The sequence below is a fragment of the Trichechus manatus genome, unplaced genomic scaffold (assembly GCF_000243295.1).
Source record: "Trichechus manatus latirostris isolate Lorelei unplaced genomic scaffold, TriManLat1.0 scaffold00029, whole genome shotgun sequence".
Lineage (NCBI taxonomy): Eukaryota > Metazoa > Chordata > Mammalia > Sirenia > Trichechidae > Trichechus > Trichechus manatus.
In genome coordinates, this window is record NW_004443965.1 from 6,869,260 (window position 1) to 6,894,665 (window position 25,406).

Sequence of the window (25,406 nt, forward strand, 5' to 3'; positions counted from 1 at the left end):
CACCCATCCTCCCTCATTAACATCACAGAGGCAGGTTTACAACATACAGGAAAATCACACAGTGCCAGCAATCATGGCCTAGCCAAATTGATACACACATTTTTGGGGGGACATAATTCAAACCATGACAGAACAGTAGTTGGAAAACATGGTGTTGGTGATAGAAATGATGCCAGAGATGGCATGATAGAATTTTGCAAGACCAACGACTTCTTCATTGCAAATACCTTTTTCAACAACATAAACGGTGATATACACATGGAACTCACCGGATGGAACACACAGGAATCAAATCGACTACATCTGTCGAAAGAGACGATGGAAAAACTCAGTATCTTTAGTCAAAACAAGGTCAAGGCCGACTGTGGAACAGACCATCAATTGCTCAAATGCAAGTTCAAGTTGAAGCTGAAGAAAATTAGAACAAGTCCATGAGAGCCAAGTACGACCTTGAGTATATCCCACCTGAATTTAGAGACCATCTCAAGAATAGATTTGACGCACTGAACACTAATGACCGAAGACCAGAGTAGTTGTGGAATGACATCAAGGACATCATACATGAAGAAAGAAAAAGGTTATTAAAAAGAAAGAAAAGACCAAAATGGATGTCAGAAGAGACTCTGAAACTTGCTCTTCAACATCGAGTAGCTAAAGCAAATGGAAAAAATGATGAAGTAAAAGAGCTGAACAGAAGATTTCAAAGGGCAGCTCAAGAAGACAAAGTAAAGTATTATAATGAAATGTGCAAAGACCTGGAGTTAGAAAACCTAAAGGGAAGAACACGCTCAGGATTCCTCAAGCTGAAAGAACTGAAGAAAAAAAATCAAGCCTTGAATTGCAATACTAAAGGATTCTATGGGCAAAATACTGAACAACGCAGGAAACATCAAATGAAGATGGAAGAATACAGAGTCACTGTACCAGAAAGAACTGGTCGATGTTCAATCACTTCAGGAGGGAGCACATGATCAAGAACTGATGGTACTGAAGGAAGAAGTCCAAGCTGCACTGGACTTGGCAAAAAACAAGTCTCCAGGAATTGATGGAATATCAGTTGAGATATTTCAACAAACAGGTGCAACACTGGAAGCGCTCACTCGTCTATGTCAAGAAATTTGGAAGACAGCCACCTGGCTAACCAACTGAAGAGATCCATATTTATGTCTATTCCAAAGAAAGGTGATCCAACAACATGCGGAAATTATTGAACAATGTCATTAATATCACACGTAAGTTAAATTTTGCTGAAGATCATGCAAAATTGGTTACAGTAGTACAGTGACAGGGAACTGCTAGAAATTCAAGCTGGATTCAGAAGAGGACGTGGAACAAGGGATATCACTGTTGATCTCAGATGGATCCTGGCTGAAAGCAGAGAATACCCTAAAGATGTTTACCTGTGCTTTATTAACTATGCAAAGGCATTCGACTGTGTGAATCATAACAAATTATGGATAACCCTGTGGAGAATGGGAATTCCAGAACACTTAATTGTGCTCATGACGAACCAGTAGATAGACCAAGAAACAGTCATTCGAACAGAACAAGGGGATACTGAGTGGTTTAAAGTCAGGAAAGTTGTGAGTGAGGGCTGTAACCTTTCACCATACTTATTCAATCTGAATGCTGAGCAAATAATCCGAGAAGCTGGACTATATGAAGAACGCAGCATCAGGACTGGAGGAAGAAGACTCATTAACAACCTGTGTTATGCAAGTAACACAACCTTGCTTAACGAGTGTGAAGAGGACATGAATCACTTACTGATGAAGATCAGACTACAGCCTTCAGTATGGGTTATACCTCAACATAAAGAAAACCAGAATTCTTGCAACTGGACCAGTAAGTAACAGCATGATAAAAGGAGAAAAGATTGAAGTTGCCAAGGATTTCATTTTACCTGGATCCACAATCAACGCCCCTGGAAACAGCAGTCAAGAAATCAAAGGACACATTGCTTTGGGCTGCAAAAGACCTCTTTAAAGTGTTAAAAAGCAAAGATGTCACTTTGAGGACTTAAGTGTGCCTGATCCAAGCCATGGTGTTTTCAATCACCTCATATGCATGCGAAAGCTTGACAGTGAATAAGGAAGATAGAAGAAGAACTGATGCATTTGAATTATGGCATTGGCAAAGAATATTGAATATACCGTGGACTGCCAGAAGAAAGAACAAATCTGTCTTGGAAGTACAGCCAGAATGCTCCTTAGAAGCAAGGATGGTAAGACTTCGTCTCACATACTTTGGACATGTTATCAAGAGGCACCAGTCCCTGGAGAAGGATATCATGCTTGTTAAAGTAGAGGGTCAGCGAAAAAGAGGAAGACCCTTGATGAGATGCATTGTCACAGTGGTTGCAACAACAGGCTCAAGCATAGCAACGATTATGCAGGTGGTGCAGGACTGGACAGTGTTTCATTCTGCTGTCCACAGGATCGCTATGACTCAGAACCGACTCGATGGCACCTAACAACATTAACAGTTTGGCACAATTCCTCTAAGATGGTTTCTTAAATCTTTACATATATATGTATATATTATATTAAAATACAAATGGATCATTGTATGATCTTCTGTAAATAACCTTTTTACTTAATAGAGCTGGAGCATATCCCCATGTGAGTACATACAGAGCTACTTCATTCTTTTAAAGGCTGCGTAGTTTTCCTAGTATGAACATTGCATAATGTATTTAAACCACTCCTCAGCTGCTAGGCATTTAAGTTACTCCAATTTTCTACTTATCTCCAACTATTTCATTAATTTTTCACATTATACACAGCTCTTATATTTGCCTTTTACAATTAACTCCTTCTTGATACAGCTTTGCTGACTTCTACTCATGCTAATTCCCTTTTGAATCAGTGTGCTGCAGTATTTTTAAAAAAAAAACAAACCCATTGCCATCAATTCCGACTCAGAGCAACCATATAGGACAGGGTAGAACTGCCCCAGCATTTCCAAGAAGCGGCTGGTGGATTTGAACTGCCAACCTTTTGGTCGGCAGACATAGCTCTTAACCACTACACCACCAGGGTTTCCCATCAGATATGAAAGCGAATAAAAACTAAAAAGAAATATGCCTAAGTGATCACAGTTATTATATCTGAGTGATGAAATTAAAGATTATTTTTAAATTTTCTTTACATTTCAGGGTTGTTTTTTCCACAGGATGACAATTTGTCTTATAATCTTTTTTTTTTTTTTTTTTAAGTTAGCAATGTAAATACGCTGGTATACCCGCAGATTAATATCCAAAGCCAACTCCTGGCACAGAACAGAAAGTGGCCTGGCTGAGTCCCTTCCTTCGCATCACTAGTTTTAAATGTTTTACTGACTTCACGCAGTGCTGAATACCACTACCCACCTGCTTCCCAGGTGTCCAGCAGACCCTCAGAAACGGAAGGCTTCTGGGTAACAAGAGCATGTCTCCCAATACCCTGGGAGGGCGTCCCTTACTCAGCCAATGGTGCCTGGCTGCCTGCCCTCCCTGGAGAACTAAGCAGCTAGAAACAAATGCCAGTGCCCTTCTCAGGGGCTGGTTATCCTGGGCAGATCTCTCTGCTCAAATCAAACCCAGGGAGTCAGCAAGTAGCTCAGAGTCTAAAACGGTCCAATCTGCTGCCTTCCTGGAGGTGGCGTGCCCATTTGAGGGGCAGCTATTACCTCGGGCTGTCCTGTTAAACCATCCTCTCAATACCAGGTAAGCAGCTGCAAATGTGGGTCCTCCTGCAGCCCACATCTCGTGCCTGACGCAGGGCTACAGAGCGGCTCCTGCACACAGAAGCTTCCCTGAACAGCAACCACACCCCGCACCCACCCTGCCCACCGCCCCTACACAACAGATTGCCAAAAGCCTTATGCTTCCCACACTCAGAGTGTTACATCATCCTCCTGGACACATTTGCCAATTTTTCTTTAACTGTCTAGATTTGGTCCTTATTACACCCTCGCTACTCAAAGTGTGGTCTACAGACAAGCAGCATCGGCATTATCTGGGAACTCGTTAAAAATGCGGAATCCCAGGCCCCTCCTCACACCTACTGAGTAAGAATTTGCAGCTTAACTAGATCCTAAAATGATAACGTGTGCACAACGAAATGTTAGAAGCATTGTACCACCGAACCCCATTTAGAATTTAACATTTTGTCAGTATGAAACCTGTTACACTAGTCATAGTAGAAATTTGGAAAAAATATTTTTAAATGGTGGGAAAGAAGCATAATCCCCTACCCAGCAGAAAGACCTCATTATTCATGCACTCTTGAAAGGGGAGGGGGAGGTCTCAGCTCACTATATATCTATGCCAAGTCCTAAAGCATGAAAGTGAGGCTATTTCATTTTAAATCACCACCCACCATCAAAAACACTAATTGGTCCAGGAAATGGTATTATAAAAGCTCAAGGTGGGAGCGTGACCAGAGCTTGGCCACAGCAATACAAAAGGAAACGTCCAGAAAACCAGTTTTGTTTCCTCACCTATAGCAGTGATTCAGTTTTGCCTCCCCAGGGGACATGTGGCAATGTCTGCAGGCATTTTCTGGAGAGAGTGAGGTGCCACTAGCAACCAGTGGGTAGAAGCCAGGGATGCTGCTAAATATTCTATAATGCACAGGACAGCCCCCCACAACAAAGAACTGGCCACTTCGAAATGTTAATAGTGCTAAGGTCGAGAAATAGTGCTGACCTATAGAATCAACTATAACGCTATTTTCTCCACTTCCCTCTCAGTGCTCCCCCTCCCCAGTCACTTAAAGAACACCCCCACTCTCCAGTAAGAGGCCTGCACTCCTCTTGCCCAATGGTTTTCCTCCCTGGGCTCAGAGAAGAGCCTGCCATTAAGTGTGTGACAACCAGGGACAGAGGAGCCGGGGCCCTGTCCTTTCATCAGAAGGGCCCCGCCTGTACCCTCCTCATTACCCGTGCAGCACAGGCCTTAGGTTACCGATTATAAAATCATGGGCTGTGAGAGCTGGAAGGGGCCTTAGCGATCCTCTAGGCTAGCTCCCTCAGCTTATTAAAGGGGCTGTGTCCTAGTCTGCTCAGCACACAGATCAGTCCCTTTATAACAGAAAGGAAAAGGAGAAGGACTCACAAGGAATGCAGAGGGAAGGAACAAAGGCACAAAACCCAGCATTTGAAGAGCCCAAGCAAGTGTTGAATGGCAGGGCTCTATTTTTAGCTCACATTCCTGAAAAGACATCCTTCTAACCCCCTTCTCGAATGCCCAGCATCCTCTCCAACTGTTTTGGCTTTCCTGCTCAAGGACTGCAGTAAAGACTCTGTCTAGGAAAGTGAAACTCATTTCACAGAGCAGAGAAAGACCATCCTTACAGGTAGGGTGACCGTTAAGTCCCTGTGTGCCCAGAACTCGCCCAATTCACACTGCTACCTTGGCATAATTAATAGAATCCCCCTGCACCCTCTAAGGAAGATGAATTATACTGTAACCCTTCTCACAGGGCATGCTGTTCCCAGGGAGAACAAAGCTCCAGGCCTGGCATGCTTTGCAGAGCACATTAAGCCACAGACTTTAAAGTTAAGCTGATGTGCAATTATGTCTAATTTGGCCCTTGCTGGTGATGGGCCAGCTGACCAAAATTCTGCTCACTGAAAACGACTGGACATCGATGAAGGGAAACCTAGAGCTGAGCAACTACACCCTCATCTTGTGACTTGAGGGTTTCAAGAGAGAGGTTGTTGGCACAGAACCATGGGAAAACTGCTCTCAACCTGACCCATGAAGTTAGTTACCCAAGAATTTCCAATTCAAACTCAGCCATCCACCAATTTCAAACACTACCATGCAGGAAAAACTCACATTTCTGTGTGGGCACACACATACTGACCCATAAGGCACAAACTTTTTATGGAGCTTTTTGGCTCAGATAAAAGGGAGTAGAAAAGCAAGGCCAGCAGGATGATAATTCATTTCATCACACCACCAATTTCTACAGGACACTACATCAGCCTGACTCAATCAGTCTAGGTGAGGGAGAACTTCTTACCTCAAAATCAGAAGGAGTAATATGAAAACTAATGTGTTTGTTGGGTTTCCCCCCCTCCCCCCACTCCTTTCATTTTTAGTACGACTACAGGTCTAGGAAAAATGAAGACTACAGAACAGGGAACACTTTAAAAAAAAAAAAGAAAGAAACCAAACCCACTGCCATCAAGTAGATTAGACTCATAGTGACCACAGGTGTTACAGAGTAGAACTGCTCCAGAGGGTTTTCTTGGCTGGAATCTTTATGAAAACAGATCACCAGGCCTTTCCTTCCACAGCACAGCCAACCTTGAGATTAGTAGAGTTTAGTTCTATCTAAAAACAGCTGTTAGCAATTGGATGCATTTCCTTCTAGTCTTTTCCCCCAGACATTTACGTTCTAACTTTCCTGAAGTGTATCCTGCCTTTTCACTTTATTATATAAGCATTCCCCCATGTCATTATAAACCAATCAATTTACTTTAAGTTGTGTCTGGGGCTCTCCAATGGCAACATTAACAGCTGTTTGTTATTCAGACTTCAAAAGTTTATGTCTAACAGAAGGTAGTAAACAAAGAGAATAGAGAAGAAAAAGGAAACCAATGCAATAAAAATTTAATGGAGAATCCATCTCCCAAAATAGTCTTGGTCACCAGTGTTATGAGTCTTGAAGTTCTCCTTCAATTCTGCCAGAATCAGTAAGTAACTGGGGCAGCGTCCTAACTTAACAGAGCTAGCATGTGCTCCAGATGGACCAAGAAAATACATGGAAAGACAACAGCAAGGAAGGCACGGCTCAGAGTCACTGAAGATAAGGAAGAAATACTCAGAAAAAGCCCAACAGTCAGTGCCTCTTCAGGGTCTACAGAATCCTTAGCTTCCATGGCTGTGAAAGTCCTCCACTCTCTCTGCTCTCCTTTTCTCTAATCAGAACTCTTTTCACTGCAAACTTTCTCAATGGTGTGCTTCTGCTCACAATCTCTCTTCTTCATATGCTTCCTTCTCCATTTACTGAGCACTTTCTATGTGCCGGCACTGTGTTAAGTGCTTTACATTTGCTATCTCATGTTATCCTAATAATGCCATCAGGTAGGTTCTACTACTTCATTACTTCCTTGCATAGGAGAGAAAAACCAGAGCTGAGTGGTAGTAAGCAACAGAGCCAGGACCAATGTTTGTCTGACTCCAGAGTCAGGCCTCTAAGCCACTGACCCACCTCTCTTACTAGAAGGTCAGCTCCTGAGAACAGAGATCAGTCCAAAGTTCACAATACACAGTAGGCACTCATTTGTCAATGAACCCATTATTTACATCTCACTTCGTTCCTAGAAGTATTTGAGGACATTTACAAAGATAGACATGTTTGTTTTAAGATGTTTAAATATAAAGAAATTGGGTAAAGGGAAAATAAATACAGACAAGAAAGATGAAGGCAGAGGGGATATAAGTACACCAAAAACAATGCTTAAGCCTTTCAGAGATTCTAAAGATAAGCCTCAAATTTGGTTCTGTGCTTTCTATCAACCAAAGCAAAAGAGAAAGTAGATATTTGTAAACTCGAGTTATGGATTTATTTCAGAAAGCCCTGTTGCTATGGAAATTAAGGGAGAAACAGTAATGTCTAGCCATCAGCCTGATCAAAGGGCTTCTAAATGAGCCTATTTTTCAGCTTAACTGTTAGGTAAACCTACAGGCACTGCAATGTAAATGTGATACAAATTGCTCTAAAAAGGACCACATTCTTCCAGTTCCTGTATTCAGAATGGGCTAAATGGACTTTAAGTCGTCAACAGCGGGTTTTACTTAGTTTATGAATCACTTGCTCCTAAACTGTGACATCAGTTACTTCTCTTACCAGGCTAGTGCTCACCTCACTTCATCTGCCTTCTGAGGCTTCCAAATCCTTACTTTGTTATCTGTTGCTTCTGCATTCTTCCCGTTCTTCCTCCTTCCATCTGTTTGTTTTTTCTGATGACTTCTCGAGTTTGGTGATGACTAAGCACTGATTTCATAGCAGGCACCAGGTAATTAATGGGCTGGTCAGCAAACTAACCAATCCCACTAACTCACTGCTTCTCCCTGGTCATGCACATCATTGTTCATGATTAGTCAAAGTCCCTGTGCCAAAAAACTTAACCATTCCAAACCCATTGCCATAGTCAATTCCAACTCATAGCAACCATATAGGACAGAGGAGAACTGCCTCATAGGGTTTCTAAGGCTGTAAATCTTTATGGAAGCAGACCACCATATCTTTCTCCCCTGGAGTGGCTGGTAGGTTCAAATCGCCGACCCTCTGGTTAGCAGCCAAGTGCTTAATCTCTCACTGTGTCACCAGGGACCCTTCAAAAAAAATTAAGGTGTCTAAAATTCTTCCTCTTCCCAAACTTACCCAGGAGATCAAGTATTAAGTACCAAAAGCTAACTTTTTTAACTTGTATCCAACAGGATATGGTAGGCACAAAGCCTGGAGCCACATAGCCTGGTTCAAATTCTGGCTCTGCCACTTACTAGCTGTGGGACCTTGGGAAAGTTACTCTCTGTTCCTAAGCTTTCCCACCTGTAAACGGGAATATTAAAGACTCCATAGGGTTGTCATGAGGATTAAATTGGGTGATGCCCACAAAGTGCTTAGAACAGTGCTTGGCACATACATACGCTCTGTATGTGTTTGTTATTATCGGCATTATAGAGAGCAAACTCATACGGGGAAAAAAAGGTAGAAACCAGTCTCTCCTTTTTAGAGTTGTGTAAACAATGCCCACCTCTTGTGGTCCTGTCCCCTCCTACCAGCGTGAAGCATGGGGAGATGTCTCTCCCTGAACTATACAAGGCAACCAGAGATAGACTCAAGACTAGGGTGGGTTAGAGCAGGGTTTTCACTGAAGTAGGGTTGCCCAAATTTCAAAAGTTATTTGGCTATTCTACAGAGTCAACATTTCCCCTTTTGTTAATTCTGGGAACTCCACACCCTATACTTAACACAAGCTCCACACTAATCATTAAGAGACAACAGCTGGGTTACAGGGAATTAGGCTGGTGATCTTATCTTTCTCTGCTCATTTCCACCCAGGGTGTCGAAGGATGACCAGCCTTCAAAATAGCAGGCAGCCTAGTCCTGGATCCACCTTCGCTGGGGCACAATGAAGCTCAGAATTCTCAGAACACAATTTCTTAAGTCTGTGCTCCATGGGCTCAGTAACACATAACAATTACCAACACTCACCCTTAGAAAACAGTTTCCCCTTACTTTAACTACACAGTTGTTCTACAGCTCTGGTTTTCATCGCTCCTGCCACCTCTTACTCAGGTTAAGAGCCATCATTCTAGAAGCCAGAAGCCATCAGTCGCAACACAGCCAAATAAAAATGCATAGTCCAGAAAACAGTAATAACTCATTTTAAAATGTCAGCTGATGGGGCATAACAGTCCAAGGCAATGTGAGAAACTTGACTGGACCCTGGATCTGAAAAAAACAGCCATGAAGAACACGTGGGGGCACATTAGTGTAGAATTTATGTTGGATAATGGAATTGAACACATGGTACTGGTGGTACCAATGACATGGTTGTGAAGGAGAAATGTCCTTGTTCGTGGGAGATGCATGCTGAAGTATTTAGGGGTGAGCTGTCACAATGTCTGCAGATGGAATGGTATAGCAAGATGATAACAGCTGATGAAGCTAAGTGAAAGGAATGTATGTTCATTGTATTGTTCTTTGAAGTTTTGAGGGTTTGAAACTCTTTTTAAGTAAAAAAATTAAAAATCCAAACAAAAATACCTATGCCAGAGCTCTACCCACCAAAAAACAAAGAGAGTATCTGGGTATAGCATCCAGGGAATAGGTGCTTCCTTCACAAAGCTTCCCTGGAGATTCTAATTGCAGCCAGGTTGACAACTACGAATTAGAAGATCTCTAAACTAATATGTGATATCATGACACATGGATAATAGTCAAGGATGTGCAATTAACCTAGGAGGTCACCCAGCTGCTGACACTCAGCATCCCTGGGAAATCTTCTCAACCCCTAGTGACCCCAGCTGCTCAACTTTCCATGTCTCCTTTTTATTTTTTACTGTGGTAAAACATAAACATTTGCTGTTTTAATTTTAAGTGTAGAATTCAGGGATATTAAGGTAGCACAAAAGGTTTGCGCTGACTGCTAACCAAAAGGTCGGCGGTTCAAATCCAACCCAGTGGTGCCACAAAAGAAAGGCCTGGTGATAAGCTTCCATTAAGACTACAGCCAAGAAAACCCTATGGAGCAGTTCTACTCTGTAACTCATGGGGTCACCATGAACTATAATTGACTCAACAGCAAAGAGTTTTTAAACAGGAACTCAGTGGTCCTTAATAACTCCCCCTTTTCCTTTCCCATCTGCCCCTGGCAACCACTAATAAACTTTGGTGTCTATGCATTTGTCTATTCTAGATATTTCATATAAGTGGAATCACACACTATTTGTCCTTTTGTGCTTGACTTATTTCACTCAGCATGTTTTCAATGTTCATGTCATAACATGTATCAGAATTTCATTTCTCCTTATAGCTTAATATTATTCCATTATATGGATGTATCATATTTTGTTTATCCACTAAGGAGCCCTGGTGGCACAGTGGTTAAGCGCTCAGCTGCTAACTGAAAGGTCAGTGGTTTGAACTCACCAGCCACTTTGCTGGAGAAAGATGTGGCAGTCTGCCTCCATGAAGATTTACAGCCTTGGAAACACTATGGGACGGTTCTACTCTGTCCTATAGGGTCACTATGAGTCGGAATCGAGTAGACAGCAACGGGTTTGATTTTGTTTTGGTTTTGGTCGAGTTTATCCATTCATCTGTTGATGGACACAGGTTGTTCCCTCCTTTTGGCTATTGTGAATAATGTTGCAATGAACACTGATGTAGAAGTATCTGTTTGAGTTCTGCTTTCAAGTCTTTTGAGTATACCTAAGAGTTGAATTGCTGGGTCGCACAGTTAATTCTATGTTTAAGTTTTTGAGGAACTGTCAAACTGTTTTCCACAGTGCTGTGCCATTTTACATTCTCACCAGCAACAGATGAAGGTTCCAATTTCTCCACATCTTCGCCAACACTTTTTTTTTTCCTGAGCTTTATTTTCTTAAGCATAAGCCACAATACTTCAACTTTATCAAAAAATAATCTCTACTGACAACCTAGGAGATAGAACTGCCTTCCCAAACTGGATCCCCTTATTGTTAAAAACACAGATATTTCCCTGTCTTGCATAGAAGTTTCTCTTTACAAAGCAGTTTTCACACAGCATGTGTCTCAAAAAAAAAACCCTACTCTTTACAAGTCTTTTCAATTTTGACATTCCTCGTATTAACTTGGGAGCCTTCGTGGTGTAGTGATTAAGTAATACGGCTGCTAACCAAAAGGTCAGCAGTTCAAATCCACCAGCCACTCCTCAGAAATCCTATGGGGCAGTTCTACTCTGTTCTCTAGGGTCGCTATGGGTCAGAATTGACTCTACGGCAACGGGTTTGTTTTTGTTTAATATTAACTTGCGTTTACACTTTCAAAAGAGCCCTGGTGGCACAGTGGTTAAGGCAATTGACTGCTAACTGAAAGATCAGTGGCTCGAAACCACTAGTGGCTCTGCGGGAGAAAGATGTGGCAGTCTGCTTCCATAGAGATTTACAGCCTTGGAAACCCTATGGGGTCGCTATGAGTCAGAATCAACTCGATGGCAGTGAGTTTGGTGAGTTGGGTTACATTTTCAAGTAACAGAAATGTCTAAACAGAAAGGGAGATTCTGGTCAAAGATTATCTATTTGTATTTAGAAAGTTTACATCTCAAAGATATTGCTACCAAGAGCCAAAATGTTGCTTTTCAAGCTGAAGGAGGAAGAAAAATCTCGTTTTCAAGTAACGGTCTAAAAAACATATGTGTCACAAAAGTAAAGTGTTCTGCTTTTGAGGTAGATGATTAAACAATAATCCTTTTTCTTCACTAATAAGACTACACCAAAGAAATATTCAAATAAGTGGTAAAATTACCCCTTTTGAGATAATCACAAATCCATTTTTTAGGTAGAAAGAAGCTCAGAGAAGTCATATCCAACGTCACACAGTAAGTGGCACTTCAATCTAAGTCCTCTAATGCTAGATGCTGCCTTTACTGTCAATGCTTCATGTCTTCTCCTAATTCCAGATTGACAAGACTTCTATCACCGCCACCTCAGTTTCACAACATAATGCAGTGGACGATGGCAGTTCCCAAGGGGTCAATGCAGCCCACAAAGCAATCATGTTTTGCCTGAACACTGTTCACAAATGTTTTCTAGTAAACTGGGGCAATTTAGGTTGTAAATGCATTATCCAGTTGAGAGACACTCCAAAGCTTCGTATCATTTTATATAAGTACCTGATCCCACGTGACCCCTGAAGGCATTTTGGTTGGAAACCCTGCATCAGTTCCACTGTATACTCAGCATCTAGCACAGCGCATCAGCATCTAGCACATTTTGTTAAATGGAGGGATGAAGAAGAATGGTCCACCTCTTTACAGACTCTTGAGAATTCTCCTTCAGTCATGAGAGTAACCCCTACTTTCACATCAGCAACCTTTACTTCATCTTGGATACTACTTCTTTACTCATTATTGTCTTTCACAGATCAGCTCCCTACACACTAGTTTAGCCTGGCTAAAATGACCTACCCAAGGACCCAGCTAGGAACCAGCCAAATCTGGATGATTCCAACTGTCTTAGTTATCTAGTGCTGCTATAACAGAAATACCAGAAGTGGATGGTTTTAACAAAGAGAAATTTATTTCCTCACAGTAAAGTAGGCTAGAAGTCCAAATTCAGGGCGTCAGCTCCAGGGGAAGGCTTTCCCTCTCTGTTGGCACTGGAGGAAGGTCCTTCTCATCAATCTTCCCCTGGACTAGGAGCTTCTCCGTGCAGGAACCTCAGGTCGAAAGGACGCGCTCTGCTCCTGGCACTGCTTTATTGGCGGTATGAGGTCCCCGTTTCTCTGCTCGCTTCTTTCTTTTATATCCCAAAAGAAACCCAGCTCAAGACACAATCCAAACCCGTAGATTGAGTCCTGCCTCATCAACACAATTGCTGCTCATCCCCACTCATTAACATCATAGAGGTAGGATTTACAACACATAGGAAAACCACATCAGATGACAAAATGGTGGACAATCACACAATACCATGAATCATGGCCCAGCCAAACTGATACACACATTTTTGGGGGACACAGTTCAATCCATGACACCAATGCTTCCTTTCCAAAGGAGGTAGGAAGTAGTGGGGTTAATAAGAAACATTTAGTGAAATAAGAAAACCTAGCAGAAAGGGGAAGGAGGCCAAATGAAGAGGAAATTGAATATAGCAAGTGAGAAACCACCCAGGTTCTTAATTTCTAATGGCTCTAACATTCCAGTTATTCCTCTTGAGTTTTGCTTCGTTGGGCCCATGAACCCAGTGCTTCACTAACTTTCTAGAGGTGGAAAGGCCTGAGGGGGTGTCAGATGAACACAGTGTACGTCCTCCTCACCTCCCTTCTAAACTCAGTCACACCACAGTATTAGGCTGACCAGAAGGTCAGCTGATCTGGCAGCAAAGTCAAACTCTACATCTGAAGCAAGAATAAAGATTAAGACTTTTTCAGGTAGCTCCTTCCCATCTAGATAACACTATGAACGTTTGGGCTTTCAAACCAGCAGCAACAAAGACCAACGTAACTTTGTATGCCTAAAGGAAGAAACAGAATGCTTGTTAACTTCAGGGTGACAATTCTCAAGTATGCGGGGGACAACTCCAAGACCATTTCTAAAATGACAAAACAGGGAAGTGCAGTAATCCACCTTATTTCAAAACAGTCAACAGCAGAATATGCTGGAATTTTTTTTAAGTGTACATAAACAAGGATTAATTTGAACCCCACCCAAACTGACAGATTGAACTCTATTTCCATATAGATAACTAAAGAATTTTCCCATGAGATATGCTTCCATGGAGAATGGGGCCAAGATTTTAAATCAACGATCTGTCAGAGTAGGAAAGAAAAGGCAAGGAGGTGGGGAGACATACAGGGTCGATGGAAGAAGATGATACAGCAGTCACCACCTCCACTATTAGAGTGCTCTATGGAGGCACATTCTGAGCATGGATTTTTCCATAATATTAAATCATTTAACCCTTTGAGGATGTACTTTCTTACCTGAATTTTACAGGTGAGAAAACTGAAGCACAGAAAAAAAATAACTTGCCCAGGTTTCACAGAGGACAGAAGTATTATCTAAATTCAACAGGTTAAATGTTTGCCTGGCACTTGAAAGCTGTTGAGATCTTTAATTTGACAGCTAATGGAAATAGCTCCTCATTTAACAAACAGTGGAGTAGAGACACTTTAAGCAAAACCCATAATAACAGCAAATATTTATTAAGCATTTTCTTTGAGCCCCAGTACCAGCTTAGGTACTAAACTTAAGCATTACTTAAGTATTTGAAATATATGTCTATTTATATATTTGAAGATGACCATAAGAAATGCATTGACATTACTTAAGACTGAATTCATACTGCCAGAAAAATATGAGAATTGAGGAAAAATCAGGAATTGAAGTGAGGATGGAGGGACTTCAACGTGCTTGCTTTGGACACATATTCAGGAAAGACCAATAACTAGAAAAGGACACCATATTTGGTAGAGGGTCAGTGAAAAGAAGGGAAACTCTAAATGAGATGGATTGACACAATAGCTACAACAATGGACTCAAACATACTAACAATCATGAAGATGGCAGAGGACTGGGCAACATTTCGTTTTGTTATACTAAGGTCGCCTGGAGTCAGAACCAGCGTGACAACAACTAACAACCACATATAACCTACCTTAATTTAAAAAAAAAAAAAAAAACTAGTAAAAGAATTTCTTTCTTCAGAGATTTTGTAGTAATGGAAAAAGGTGAAAAAAATTAAAAGTCTTCTTCTTTGTAGACTCCAAGCAAAAATATCACAGCAATGTCCTCCTAACTTTTATCAATAGCAAACTAAACAGATCTATAGTTTCCTTCAGTGGGGAATGACCTGGGTGTACTTATGCCTACCAAATAACCTCTCTGCCAATAGTTCTACACATTGTGAATGAATGAAAGAGTGAATAACACTTCAAGCTGTCCTTGCGAAGAAAAAGGAGGAAGAAGAAATCTTCAGTCCTTATTGTCCAGGTATCGCCTACAAAGATTGTTGTTGTTGTTGTGATTAGGTGTCATCCAGTGGGTTCTGACTCATAGCGACCCTATAGGACATGGCAGAATTGTGCCACAGGGTTCTCAGTGATGGACTTGAACTGCCAACCTTTTGGTTAGCAGCTGAGTTCTTAACCACTACACCACCACGGCTCCCAGAAATTCCCATGCCCATGGTTCCCCAGCTCACTCAACTTTCCCAACTGCTCCTAAAAACACCACCAGACTAGAAATCCTTGGTCACAGTTAACTGCACAGTCAGTGAAGATTTTAGACTTTATCTTCCAAATCATGTGTTTCCCAAATGAGAGAAAAGCAACTTTAAAGCCATACCAAAATAAACTCTATAAAATAAACAAGAACCCGCATAGAAATTTATGCTCAGCTTTGCATGTGGGTGTGTGTGCGTGCTCAAATCAAACACACAAAGGATACTGTAAATAAAACTTTCAGTAATGTGTCCTTGTGTTTTCACACAGCTGACAAAAACCTAAAGCATTGCGAAGGAAATCGAATATTAGAAATGTCTCTTTACCCTTGCACTAGAGCAGGGCATTAGAATCCCCTGGAACCTTGTTAAAACAAACTGCTGGGTCCCACCCCGGGAGTTTCAGATTCAGTCAGTCTGGGGTGGGGCCAAGAATTTGCCTTTTCAGCAAGTTCTCCGGTGCTGTTCTACTGCTGCTCCAAGAGCCACACTCTGAGAATGACAGCACTTTCAGGAGAAACAGCTGTCAGCTCCTGGTAGGCACACAGGCAAACACGGCCATACATAATACAAGATTATTACATTAAAGGGGAGTCCCGTTAGAGTTTAGTAGAATCTTGTGGGTCTCTTGCAAAAAGGAGTCTAGCTGTCTAAAGATTCCGCAGGCAATTGTTAATGAAGAAGAAACATGGCAAAACTGGGCTGATGGTCTTTTTATGGCTTTGAAATTTGAGAAAGTTGCCACAAGTAACGGACAGGATGAGGAAAAAAGAGGCAAGAGAAACCCTACTCCCAGTGGTGCAGTGGTTAAGCACTTGGCTGCTAACCAAAAGATCGGCAGTTTTAACTCACGAGCTGCTCCTTGGGAGAAAGACGTGGCAGTCTGCTTCTGCAAAGATTACAGCCTTGAAAACCCTATGGGACAGTTCTACTCTGTCCTATAGGGTCACCATGAGTCAGAATCGACTCCATGGCAACAGCCTTAGACATTTTAGTTGTCAAGATCCTGGCCCTGCTGTGAGCACATCTTTCATTTATTTACTCATCCGGTCTGACAGAACTCACCTGGGAGAGTTAAGCTCCGTCTGTCTCCCTGACTGGAGATCGTAAGGCTCCAGAGAGGGTCCATGACTATCTCTCTCTGTTGGCATTGAATGCCATCCGGTCCATAAGCTTACTCATTATTCAGTAACTGCTGGCCTATCCTGAGCAAAACCACCTGACAAACCTACCCACTCGAAAAAAAACAAAACCAAACCCACTGCTGTCAAGTCGATTCTGACTCATAGCGACCCTATAGGACAGAGTAGAACTGCCCCATACAGTTTCCAAGGAGCGCCTGGTGGATTTGAACTGCTGACCTTTTAGTTAGCAGCCATAGCTCTTAACTACCCACTCAAAAGGCATTCCTAAACCTAGAGGCACACCAAAGGGGCCTCTGAGCAGCTGAGAGAGGGCATCAAATGCTCACATCCCCAGAACCTGGCCCACTCCCTGCAAGTGTCCAGCACTATGCATTCCAACCACACCATTCCCAATTCACTGGGCCACTCACCCATGAATGTCCAATGAAAAGTGTTAAATAAAAAGCATCTCCAAAGAACAACAAGATACTTCAGTGAAGGGTCGGCTCAAATTGCTCCTCATTGCCTAGAAATAAAGGGTTCCATGATACATTCCAGCTTCACCTCTCCTCCACAACATCTCTTCATACATCCTATGCTTCAATCCCACCAAACTATCCACATAACAAATATACTGGAAGGCCTTCAGTTGCTTTCCTGAACTTCTTTAAGGTCAGGCTCAAATTCCCAACCTTCATGAAATTTTCCCATTGTCCCAATCCATATCCATCACTCTCACGTCTTCACTTACACCCAACTTTGAAGTACACTATCTTAGTTATCTAGTGCTGCTGTAACAGAAATATCACAAGTGGGTGGCTTTAATAGAAATCTGTTTCCTCACAGTTTAGGAGGCTAGAAGTCTGAATCAGGGCGCAAGCTCTAGAAGGTTTTCTGTCTGTCGGTTCCAGGGGAAGGTCCTTGTCTCTTTGCAGCTTCTTTTCCTTGGCTCCTTGGTGATCTTCATGTGGCATGGCATCTATCTTCCCCATCTCTGCTTTTTCGCTGCTTACTTAATCCGCTCTTGTATATGTCAAAAGAGACTGATTTAAGACACACCCTACATTAATACTGCCTCATTAACATAACAAAGATAATCCCATTCCCAAATGGATTATAATCACAGGTATAGTAGAATTTATAACACATATTTTTGGGGACATAATTCAATCCATAACATACACTAACAGAAGTATATGGGGGCACTGGGGTAAAGTGGTAGAATTCTCGCCTTCCATGCAAAGATGTCCTGGTGGTGCAGTGGTTAAAGTGATGGACTGCTAACTGAAAGATCGGCGGTTCAAAAGCACCAGCAGCTCCATGGGAGAAAGATATGGCAGTCTGCTTCCGTAGAGATTTATAGCCTTGGAAACCCTATGAGGTCACTATGAGTCAGAATCGACTCAATGGCAGTGAGTTTGGTTTGGGTTTATGCAAAAGAATCAGACTCATTCCTGGCTAATGTACCTCATGCACAGCCACCACCTGTCTGGCAGTGGAGGCTTGTGTGTTGCTATGATGCTGAACAGGTTTCAGCGGAGCTTCCAGACTAAGATGGACCAGGAAGGCCTGCTGATCTACTTCCAAAAGTCAGCCAATGAAAACCCTATGGATCACAATGGTCTGATTCACAACCGATTATGGGGATGGCGCAGGACCAGGTAGCATTTCTTTCTGTTGTGCATGGGGTTTTCATGAGTCAAGGGCCAACCTGACAGCAACTAACAACAACAACAGGAGTATAAGCATTGTTCATCATCTCCCAGATACTCTTGCAAGCTGTCACTATCTTGATCATTTTTGCTTCATCTACAATGCTTTGTATATATTAGGTGCTCAATTTATTGGAATAACTACAATTTGTTTAGCATTATGTACCAGGTACCATATCAGCCATCTTTATTATTGTTGTGTGCCATCGAGTCATTTCCAACTCATAGCAATCCTGTAGGACAGAGAAGAACTATCCCAAAGCTGTAATCTTTACTGGAGCAGATCCCTCCTGAGGAGTGGCTGGTGGGTTCAAACTGCTGACCTTTCAGTTAGCAGGCCATCTTTATAGGTATATCATTTCCATACACCATCTCAAAATACACAAGAAAATTCCAAGGCTATTGGAAGTCAATGGTCAAGTCAGGATTCAAACACATGTCTGTTCAACTCCAAAGCCTTTGCCCTTAATTAACACCATACTGCCTCTCAAGGGAGAAAAATAAAGTAGAACAGTAAAATGAAAATGAAAAAATGAAAAAAATATTAGCTCACAGTTCAGTCACTCCACTGCCTGATTTCTCAACAATTCCAGACTGTAAGGCATGGCTGGTACATGCAAAAAATGTGTTTTACAAATTGTCCTATTTGGAATCATTGGAGCATGCCACTATATTATCATAGAAAAGTCCTTCTTTCACTTCAGCGCCTCACAGTGAGATGGGAGTCTATATGTATCCATAAAATCCTTTGACGAAGCTTGAATGTACTCTATATAAAAAGCCAATGTATTCTTCTGTGCTTTTTCTTGAAAGGAAAAAAAAAGAAGCAAAATCAACTTTAAAGAATAACATGCATCTACTTTTAAAAGAGTACACTATCCAAATGGCTATAAGTTGCTGGAGTTTGATAATCATGACAAATACCAAACCAAAGGAAAAACTTAAAGGATTTGGTTTCATGTAGAAGGAAAGGATGAGACCCCCTGTGATTCAGAGGAGGCAATGGTAATAGTCAATGAGGAAACGCCACAGGCTTCAGGGTCTCAGAAAACTTAAGTTCCCACTATCACTTGCCGGCTTTGTGGCCCTGAGACAAAATCACTAAGTTTCATCTTCTTTGTGAAGTGGAGGCACTACTGGTCCTCTCAAAGGTTAATAATGAACAGGTAGTAACAGTAGCAAGGAGCCCTGGTGGTGCAGTGGTTAAGCACTCAGCTGCCAACAGAAAGGTCGGTGGTTTGAAAGATACAGCAGTCTGCTTGTGTAAAGATTACAGCCTTGGAAACCCTACGGAACAGTTTTACTCTGTCCTACAGGATCGCTATGAGTCGGAATCGACTCAAATGCAATGGGTACGGGAATAACAGTAGCACAAGAATTACACCCAGCCCTTGATAAGTTCACAAACCTTTACCTGCACACCCCATGCTGAACGACCTGCACTGTGGGACTTACCTGACCCCATCAAATCAGAAGTTGAGTGGCATTTGTTTCTCTTTTGGTTACCATGAAGATTTAATAGGCAGTAGATCTGTCTGTATGCCACTTTTTAAATAAGATGAGCTGTTAAAAAGCTCGTGGAATGGGAGGGCAAGGGGCAACAGCAAATCTTTGGTTCCCTAGGGAAAAAGCAGGTTAGCTAACACTCTAAATAACCCTAAATTCTAAAACAAACTTGATATTACAAGCTTAAACTCTCCCAACAAGTCATTTTGGCTAACAGCAAATGTGTAATTAAAGTTAAAAGCATACTAAAATAACACTTTAGCTGTTGACCTTAAAGATCCTTTTGAAAAGCTCAACCAAAACATTAGCACATAAAGCAGTTACTTGATTTGTCTTCTAAAGTAACATTTCATAGATCATTCAAATGAAAGCACTGACAGCATGGCAGATTCCAGCTAAGTACAGATGGATTCAATACTGTTTTACGCACCTAAGCCTAACTAGTTCAGACCTTAAATGTCTTCATCTCAAATTGGTAATGAGAAAGGGATAAAAAGATTTACCCAATGGCTCGTTACCAGGTGCCTTAGAAACCTCACTATTCAGACAGGAGTATTCACAATCTCACAGCAGCAGCCAGAACCCTTCACCTCACCACACACATGCATACTCACACACACACACATATCCTGGGTTTATGCTGCATTTTTAAAAGAAGCAAACACTGAAACATTGATCACTATTATTACTACAATGTAGCTTGTGAGAGGAAGGAAGTATCTCAATTTTTGCAGAAGGCAGAAAAATCACAGTTCCTGCCATATGCAGGATCATCACTGACCCACCCCTGTTCCCGCTGCTGTCGAGTCAATTCCGACTCATAGCGACCCTAGAGGACAGCGTAGAACTGCCCCATAGAGTTTCCAAGGAGTGGCTGGTGGATTTGAACTGCTGACCTTTTGGTTAGCAGCCGAGCTCTTTAAACACTACACCATCAGGGCTCCTTACTGACCCACAGTAGGTACTTGAATGTTGATTAAATAACCAGGGATGACTGAAATCATATAAATCTAGTCACAAAGCCCCTTTTATTTTTAATAATTTATTTCCTTTTTTGTTGTTGTTGAAAATATACACAGCAAAACATATACCAGTTCAACAATTTCCACATATACAGTTCAGTGACATTGATCACGTGCTTCAAGTTGTGCAACCATTCTCACCCTCCCTTTTTGAATTTTTCCTCCCCTTTTAACAGAAACTCGTTGCTCCCTAAGCTTCCTATCTAACCTTTCAAGTTGCTGTTGTAATTTGATCACATACAATAGTTCTTTAAGACAGCACAATGCCCAAGGCAGAGATTACAAAGCCCCTCTTTTGCTATAGCTGGTCTTCTAACTCCCAAATAACCTGAACAAAACTTCTGACAGATCCTGGCAACAATATGTTTTCAGAATTTGGCAAATACATCATAGTTCATTACAATAGCACAAAAGTTATTTGCAAATCATACCTAAACATAAATGTCATTTATATTTGGTCTCAAGTATAGACAGACATTCTGGATATAATATGTCCAGTTTCTACCTCCCTCCAGACCATCCCCCCCCCATGCAGAACTGCATTACTAAGCTGATACTTCAGCTTTGTTCTGTAAGTATTAATATCACACAACAGAACTTTACAGGTTGTAGGAAGATGCGGCGAACACCAAGGAAGCAGGAATTAAACAGAAAGTGGTCTACTTAATTTTAATTCAGTGCTCAAGTGTGCAAATCAGGAAGACTTCAGCAATCTCTCATCTGTCAGAAATTTGTAAAAGAAGCCTTCACGGAGAACTCAACGAGAAATCCCTCAAGTACAAATTTCTATGTGGTATTTTACGACACTCAGCCTGGTGAAGAGGAGAAATACCCTAACGGCATCGACCTGAGTTAATTGAATCAATCTGTACAAGAATTACTGAATTAAATGACAATTCAAGGTGGGGGAGGATGGCAACACAGAAGATCAGACACAAGGGGAACAGCTCAACCCCATTAATTTAATTCAAACTACCAAAAAGTTGCCTTTAAAGCCAAAACATTTCACACTCACAATAGAACTGAAATTACAACAACAGAGTATACGGAATGCATTGGTACTCTTTTTATTTTTAAATGTGTCAGATAAAGCCTGTTTGGTATACCTGGAGGTTTGTTTGAACCCATACTTACCAAACCAACAAACAAGAAAAAGCACAGCCTGTCACACAATAGAGCAAAGACAGTCCTATTATCCTTTCCTAGCTTGCCTGTGAAGAGCTCATAACACTATTTTCAATCTCATGTTGACAGGAGGCCAAAAAAGCCACTAACAACCAAAAATCATACTAACACACCAAACTGTCCCCTTTTGCATGAATAGTCAATGTCAGGTCGTACCTACTAACACTAAGGTATATCCCATGTTTATCATTTTTAAACATACTGTTCGTGAACCGGGTATCAAATCTAATAGAAATGTTCATTTCAAGGATATAACAGGCTATTAATATTAAAGCCTTAAAATTTCAGGGTGGTCATAAAGTCTGGAAACATGGGCAAATATTTTCCATTCTTGACAATGTTAAGTGATCAATTAACGCCAGCACTTGATGAGCTGGGGGAAGGTACCTGGAAGAGATTCCAATAACATGGGACATGGCACACCATCCCATCCCATCTCACCAGACTGATGAGGAAAGGCTGGATGATGATTTCTTAAAAGGTGGCCCTGTGGAGTGGGCTCCATGCTTGCCAGATCTGAATCTCCTTGATTGCTTCTTCCTGTATGTGCTAAAAGCACAGGTTTATTCAATGGACATCAGGCACCATCACAGATGCACAGGCAGAGACAATGGAAATGCTACATTAATGCACCAAACTCAGCCCAATTTTGCACAGCACATCGAACTATTCATTGTAAATGAGGGACAACAGCCTGAGCAGATCATGATTTCAAATGTGATACCAACAACCCATTTTTGACCTATATTCCCTAGTTTCCAGACTTTGTAGCCATCTTATAATTTGACACACTGAAGATACCCTATGCTCTGGGAGTTTGTCATGCAAATAAAGTACTTCAGCCAACCTCGATGAGCAGAGCCTGCCTCACTGAGCTCAAGAAGTCCTGCTGTCTGTGTGATTTACCAACGTGCAAACTAATTAAGGGTGCAGAGAGCTGGGTCCTGGGTCAACTGTTGGTGCATGTCCCTAGAGTACAGGTGTTGTAGCTGACCCTCAGGCCTCTGCACTGCCCCACACAGAAACGTTCACAAGAAAACTGTTTTCTGACATTGTATTCCAAGGGTGGAGGGGACTTACACAAGTTGAAACCAACTCCCTTTTTAACTAAACAAATCCAGTTTGTGATGGGTTACTAACCTAAAGGTTGGCTGTTGGAACCCACCCGGCAGCTCCAAGGAAGAAAGGCCTGACAATCTGGTTCCATACAAGATTACTGCCCTGCGGTGAAGTTCTACTCTGTAACACGTGGTCACCATGAGTCGGAATGAACTTGGCCACAACTGGGTTTGTATCTGTGTGTATGTGGCCTTGACCAACCATCCAGGACCACAAAAACAAACCCTGCTGTAAATATCAGCACCTCAACCCAAACCTACTGAGCCCTGGTGGCTCAGTGGTTAAGGGCTTGGCTGCTAACTAAAAGGTCAGCAGTTCCAATCCATCAGCTGCTCCTTAGAAACACTACAGAGCAGTTCTACTCTGTCCTATAGGGTCGCTATGAGTCAGAACTGACTGACAACAATAGGGTTTTTTTTGTTTATTTTTAACCCAAACCTAGTACCTTTGCCACTGTTATTGATTGAATTGTGTCCCCCTAAAATATGTGTTGTAAATCCTAACCTCTATGTCTGTGGTTATAATCCTATTTGAGAATGGGTTGTCTTTGTTATGTTAATGAGGCAGAATTAGTCTAGGGCATATCTTGAGTCAATCTCTTTTGAGATATAAAGAGAGATTAAACTAGGGAGCAGAGCAGAGATGGGGGTAGAGATGCCAAGACACATGAAGACTGCCTAGGCTCAGTAGATCAGAAGAGACGAGGACCTTCCCCAAAAGCCCACAGAGAAAGCCTTCCCCTACAGCCTGCACCCTGAAATTGGACTGCTAGCCTGTGAAAAAATAAACTTCTGTTTGTTAAAGCCACCCACTTGTGATATTTCTGTTACAGCAGCACTAGATAACTAAGACAGCCACCAAGGCCAGCCTGGGCAAAAAATTAACCTGGTCTTCGGCTACGGGTTTACTGACATGGCCAACCTGCGAGAGACGGAGCCAACTTTGTTTGTTTTAAAGGAAATACTTCCTGGCACATATTTAGGACTCTGAACTCCGCACATAGAGCCACGTGGTTGGAGCTGATCTGGCTCCATCCACTCGTGATCCGCCAAAGCAACCTCTTTCCGAGGGCTGGGTAATGGACACTATCTCGTTTAAGTCATGCGAGCTCAGACCGGATCCCCCAGAGTCCAGCGCCAGGTTCCCTCCCCGCAGCAATGCTCTGCGCGCGACGCAGTCCTAGCTGGCAGGGGCCAGAGGGGAGGAGGAAAGAGAGGGGCTGAGGGCGGAAGGTGTTCCTTCCGCCTAGAGGAGGAAGGGACTCACGCCTGTGACGCCAAAACTGGCTCTTGTGGCTCAGGTGAAGTTCAAGACAGCTGGGTAGAAGAAGACGCCCGCCCTTCCAGTGAAGCAGCCTTGTCCCCAGGCGGAGTCCGCTGGCACGCTACTCATGGTGCCCACCTGTAGCCACAGCAAACAAACTTTCCTCCCCTTCTGGATGGTAGAATCGGAGCCCTTACGCCACCCTCTGGCCTGAAGTGGCAGCGGGCAGGAGCTCCGCGGGCTCCTCACCTGACACTCCTAAAACCCCAACCTCGTCAGTCCCAGAGAGTTGACCTAGCGCTGCCGACGCGCCTCAGTAGGGTCTTCGGGTTGGAAGGTTGGAGTTGCCAGCTAGGGATCAGGAATTTGGGAGGGAAGTGGGAGAACACTGTTCACTGCCCTTTGCAACTCCAGCTCCCAACTTTGCCAGGCACGCAGCCGCTGCACTCCCACCCCTCCGTGGCGCGCATCCGGCCCCTTCAGCTTTTCTACCGTGGTTCTTGGGGAAGGGGCGCGCCATGGCCGGCGGGAACGTCCGGCGCACTTACAGCCATAGCGGGGTCTCTGCAGGGACGGCAGCTCCCCGTGGGGCATCCTGCGCGGCTCTGGGGGCTCGCCCCGGGCGCCCCCCTCGCGGGTCCCCTCGCTGTCCAGGCTCGCCGGCTCCGCGCCCCGCGCGCGATGCGCTCCTCCGCCCGATCGCTCCGTTCGTATCCGGCCTCTCGCTGCCCTCCCCTGGCCGCCCCGAGGTGGGCGACTCGCTCCCTCGCTGCTCAGTCGCCAGAGCCTGCTGCAGCTGCTGCGCGCCGCGATTACTCACAGCCGCGCGCTGCCACCCGGAGTAAAAGTGAACTCTCCTCCCTCGCGCCCTCGCCGGCGGCCGCCGCCTCCCTCAGCAGGTTTCCTTTCTCCTCCCGCGCAGCCCCGTTATTCACCCTGCTGAGAGCGCGCGCCGAGGCGCAGCGACCCCTATCGCGTGCCAGGCGCAGCGCCGAGGCCGCGTAGGCCCGCCCCTGTCCGGCCCCCAGGTTGGAGGAAGGGGCTGAGC

General features: G+C 43.1%; 1 protein-coding gene across 9 annotated transcripts in view; it reads right to left on the reverse strand.

The window, feature by feature from the left end:
• IQGAP2 (IQ motif containing GTPase activating protein 2) overlaps window positions 1-25,202 on the reverse strand; it is a 333,035-nt gene extending 307,833 nt beyond the window's left edge. For 2 of the 9 annotated variants that reach the window (XR_002823745.1, XM_023729492.1), the window contains exons 1-2: window positions 24,907-25,199; window positions 22,418-22,525 (exon numbers count right to left, since the gene is read on the reverse strand). Coding sequence is in view for 7 of the 9 variants with exons in the window: in XM_023729492.1 (XP_023585260.1) it covers window positions 22,418-22,525; window positions 24,907-24,952 (154 nt within the window). In the remaining 2 variants the exon portion in view is untranslated. Of the gene's footprint in view, window positions 1-22,417; window positions 22,526-24,361; window positions 24,746-24,906 lie in introns of those variants that run through there. The other 7 variants (XM_023729491.1, XM_023729498.1, XM_023729494.1 and 4 more) reach the window with 6 other exon arrangements.
• Between the last annotated feature and the right edge of the window lie 204 nt (window positions 25,203-25,406).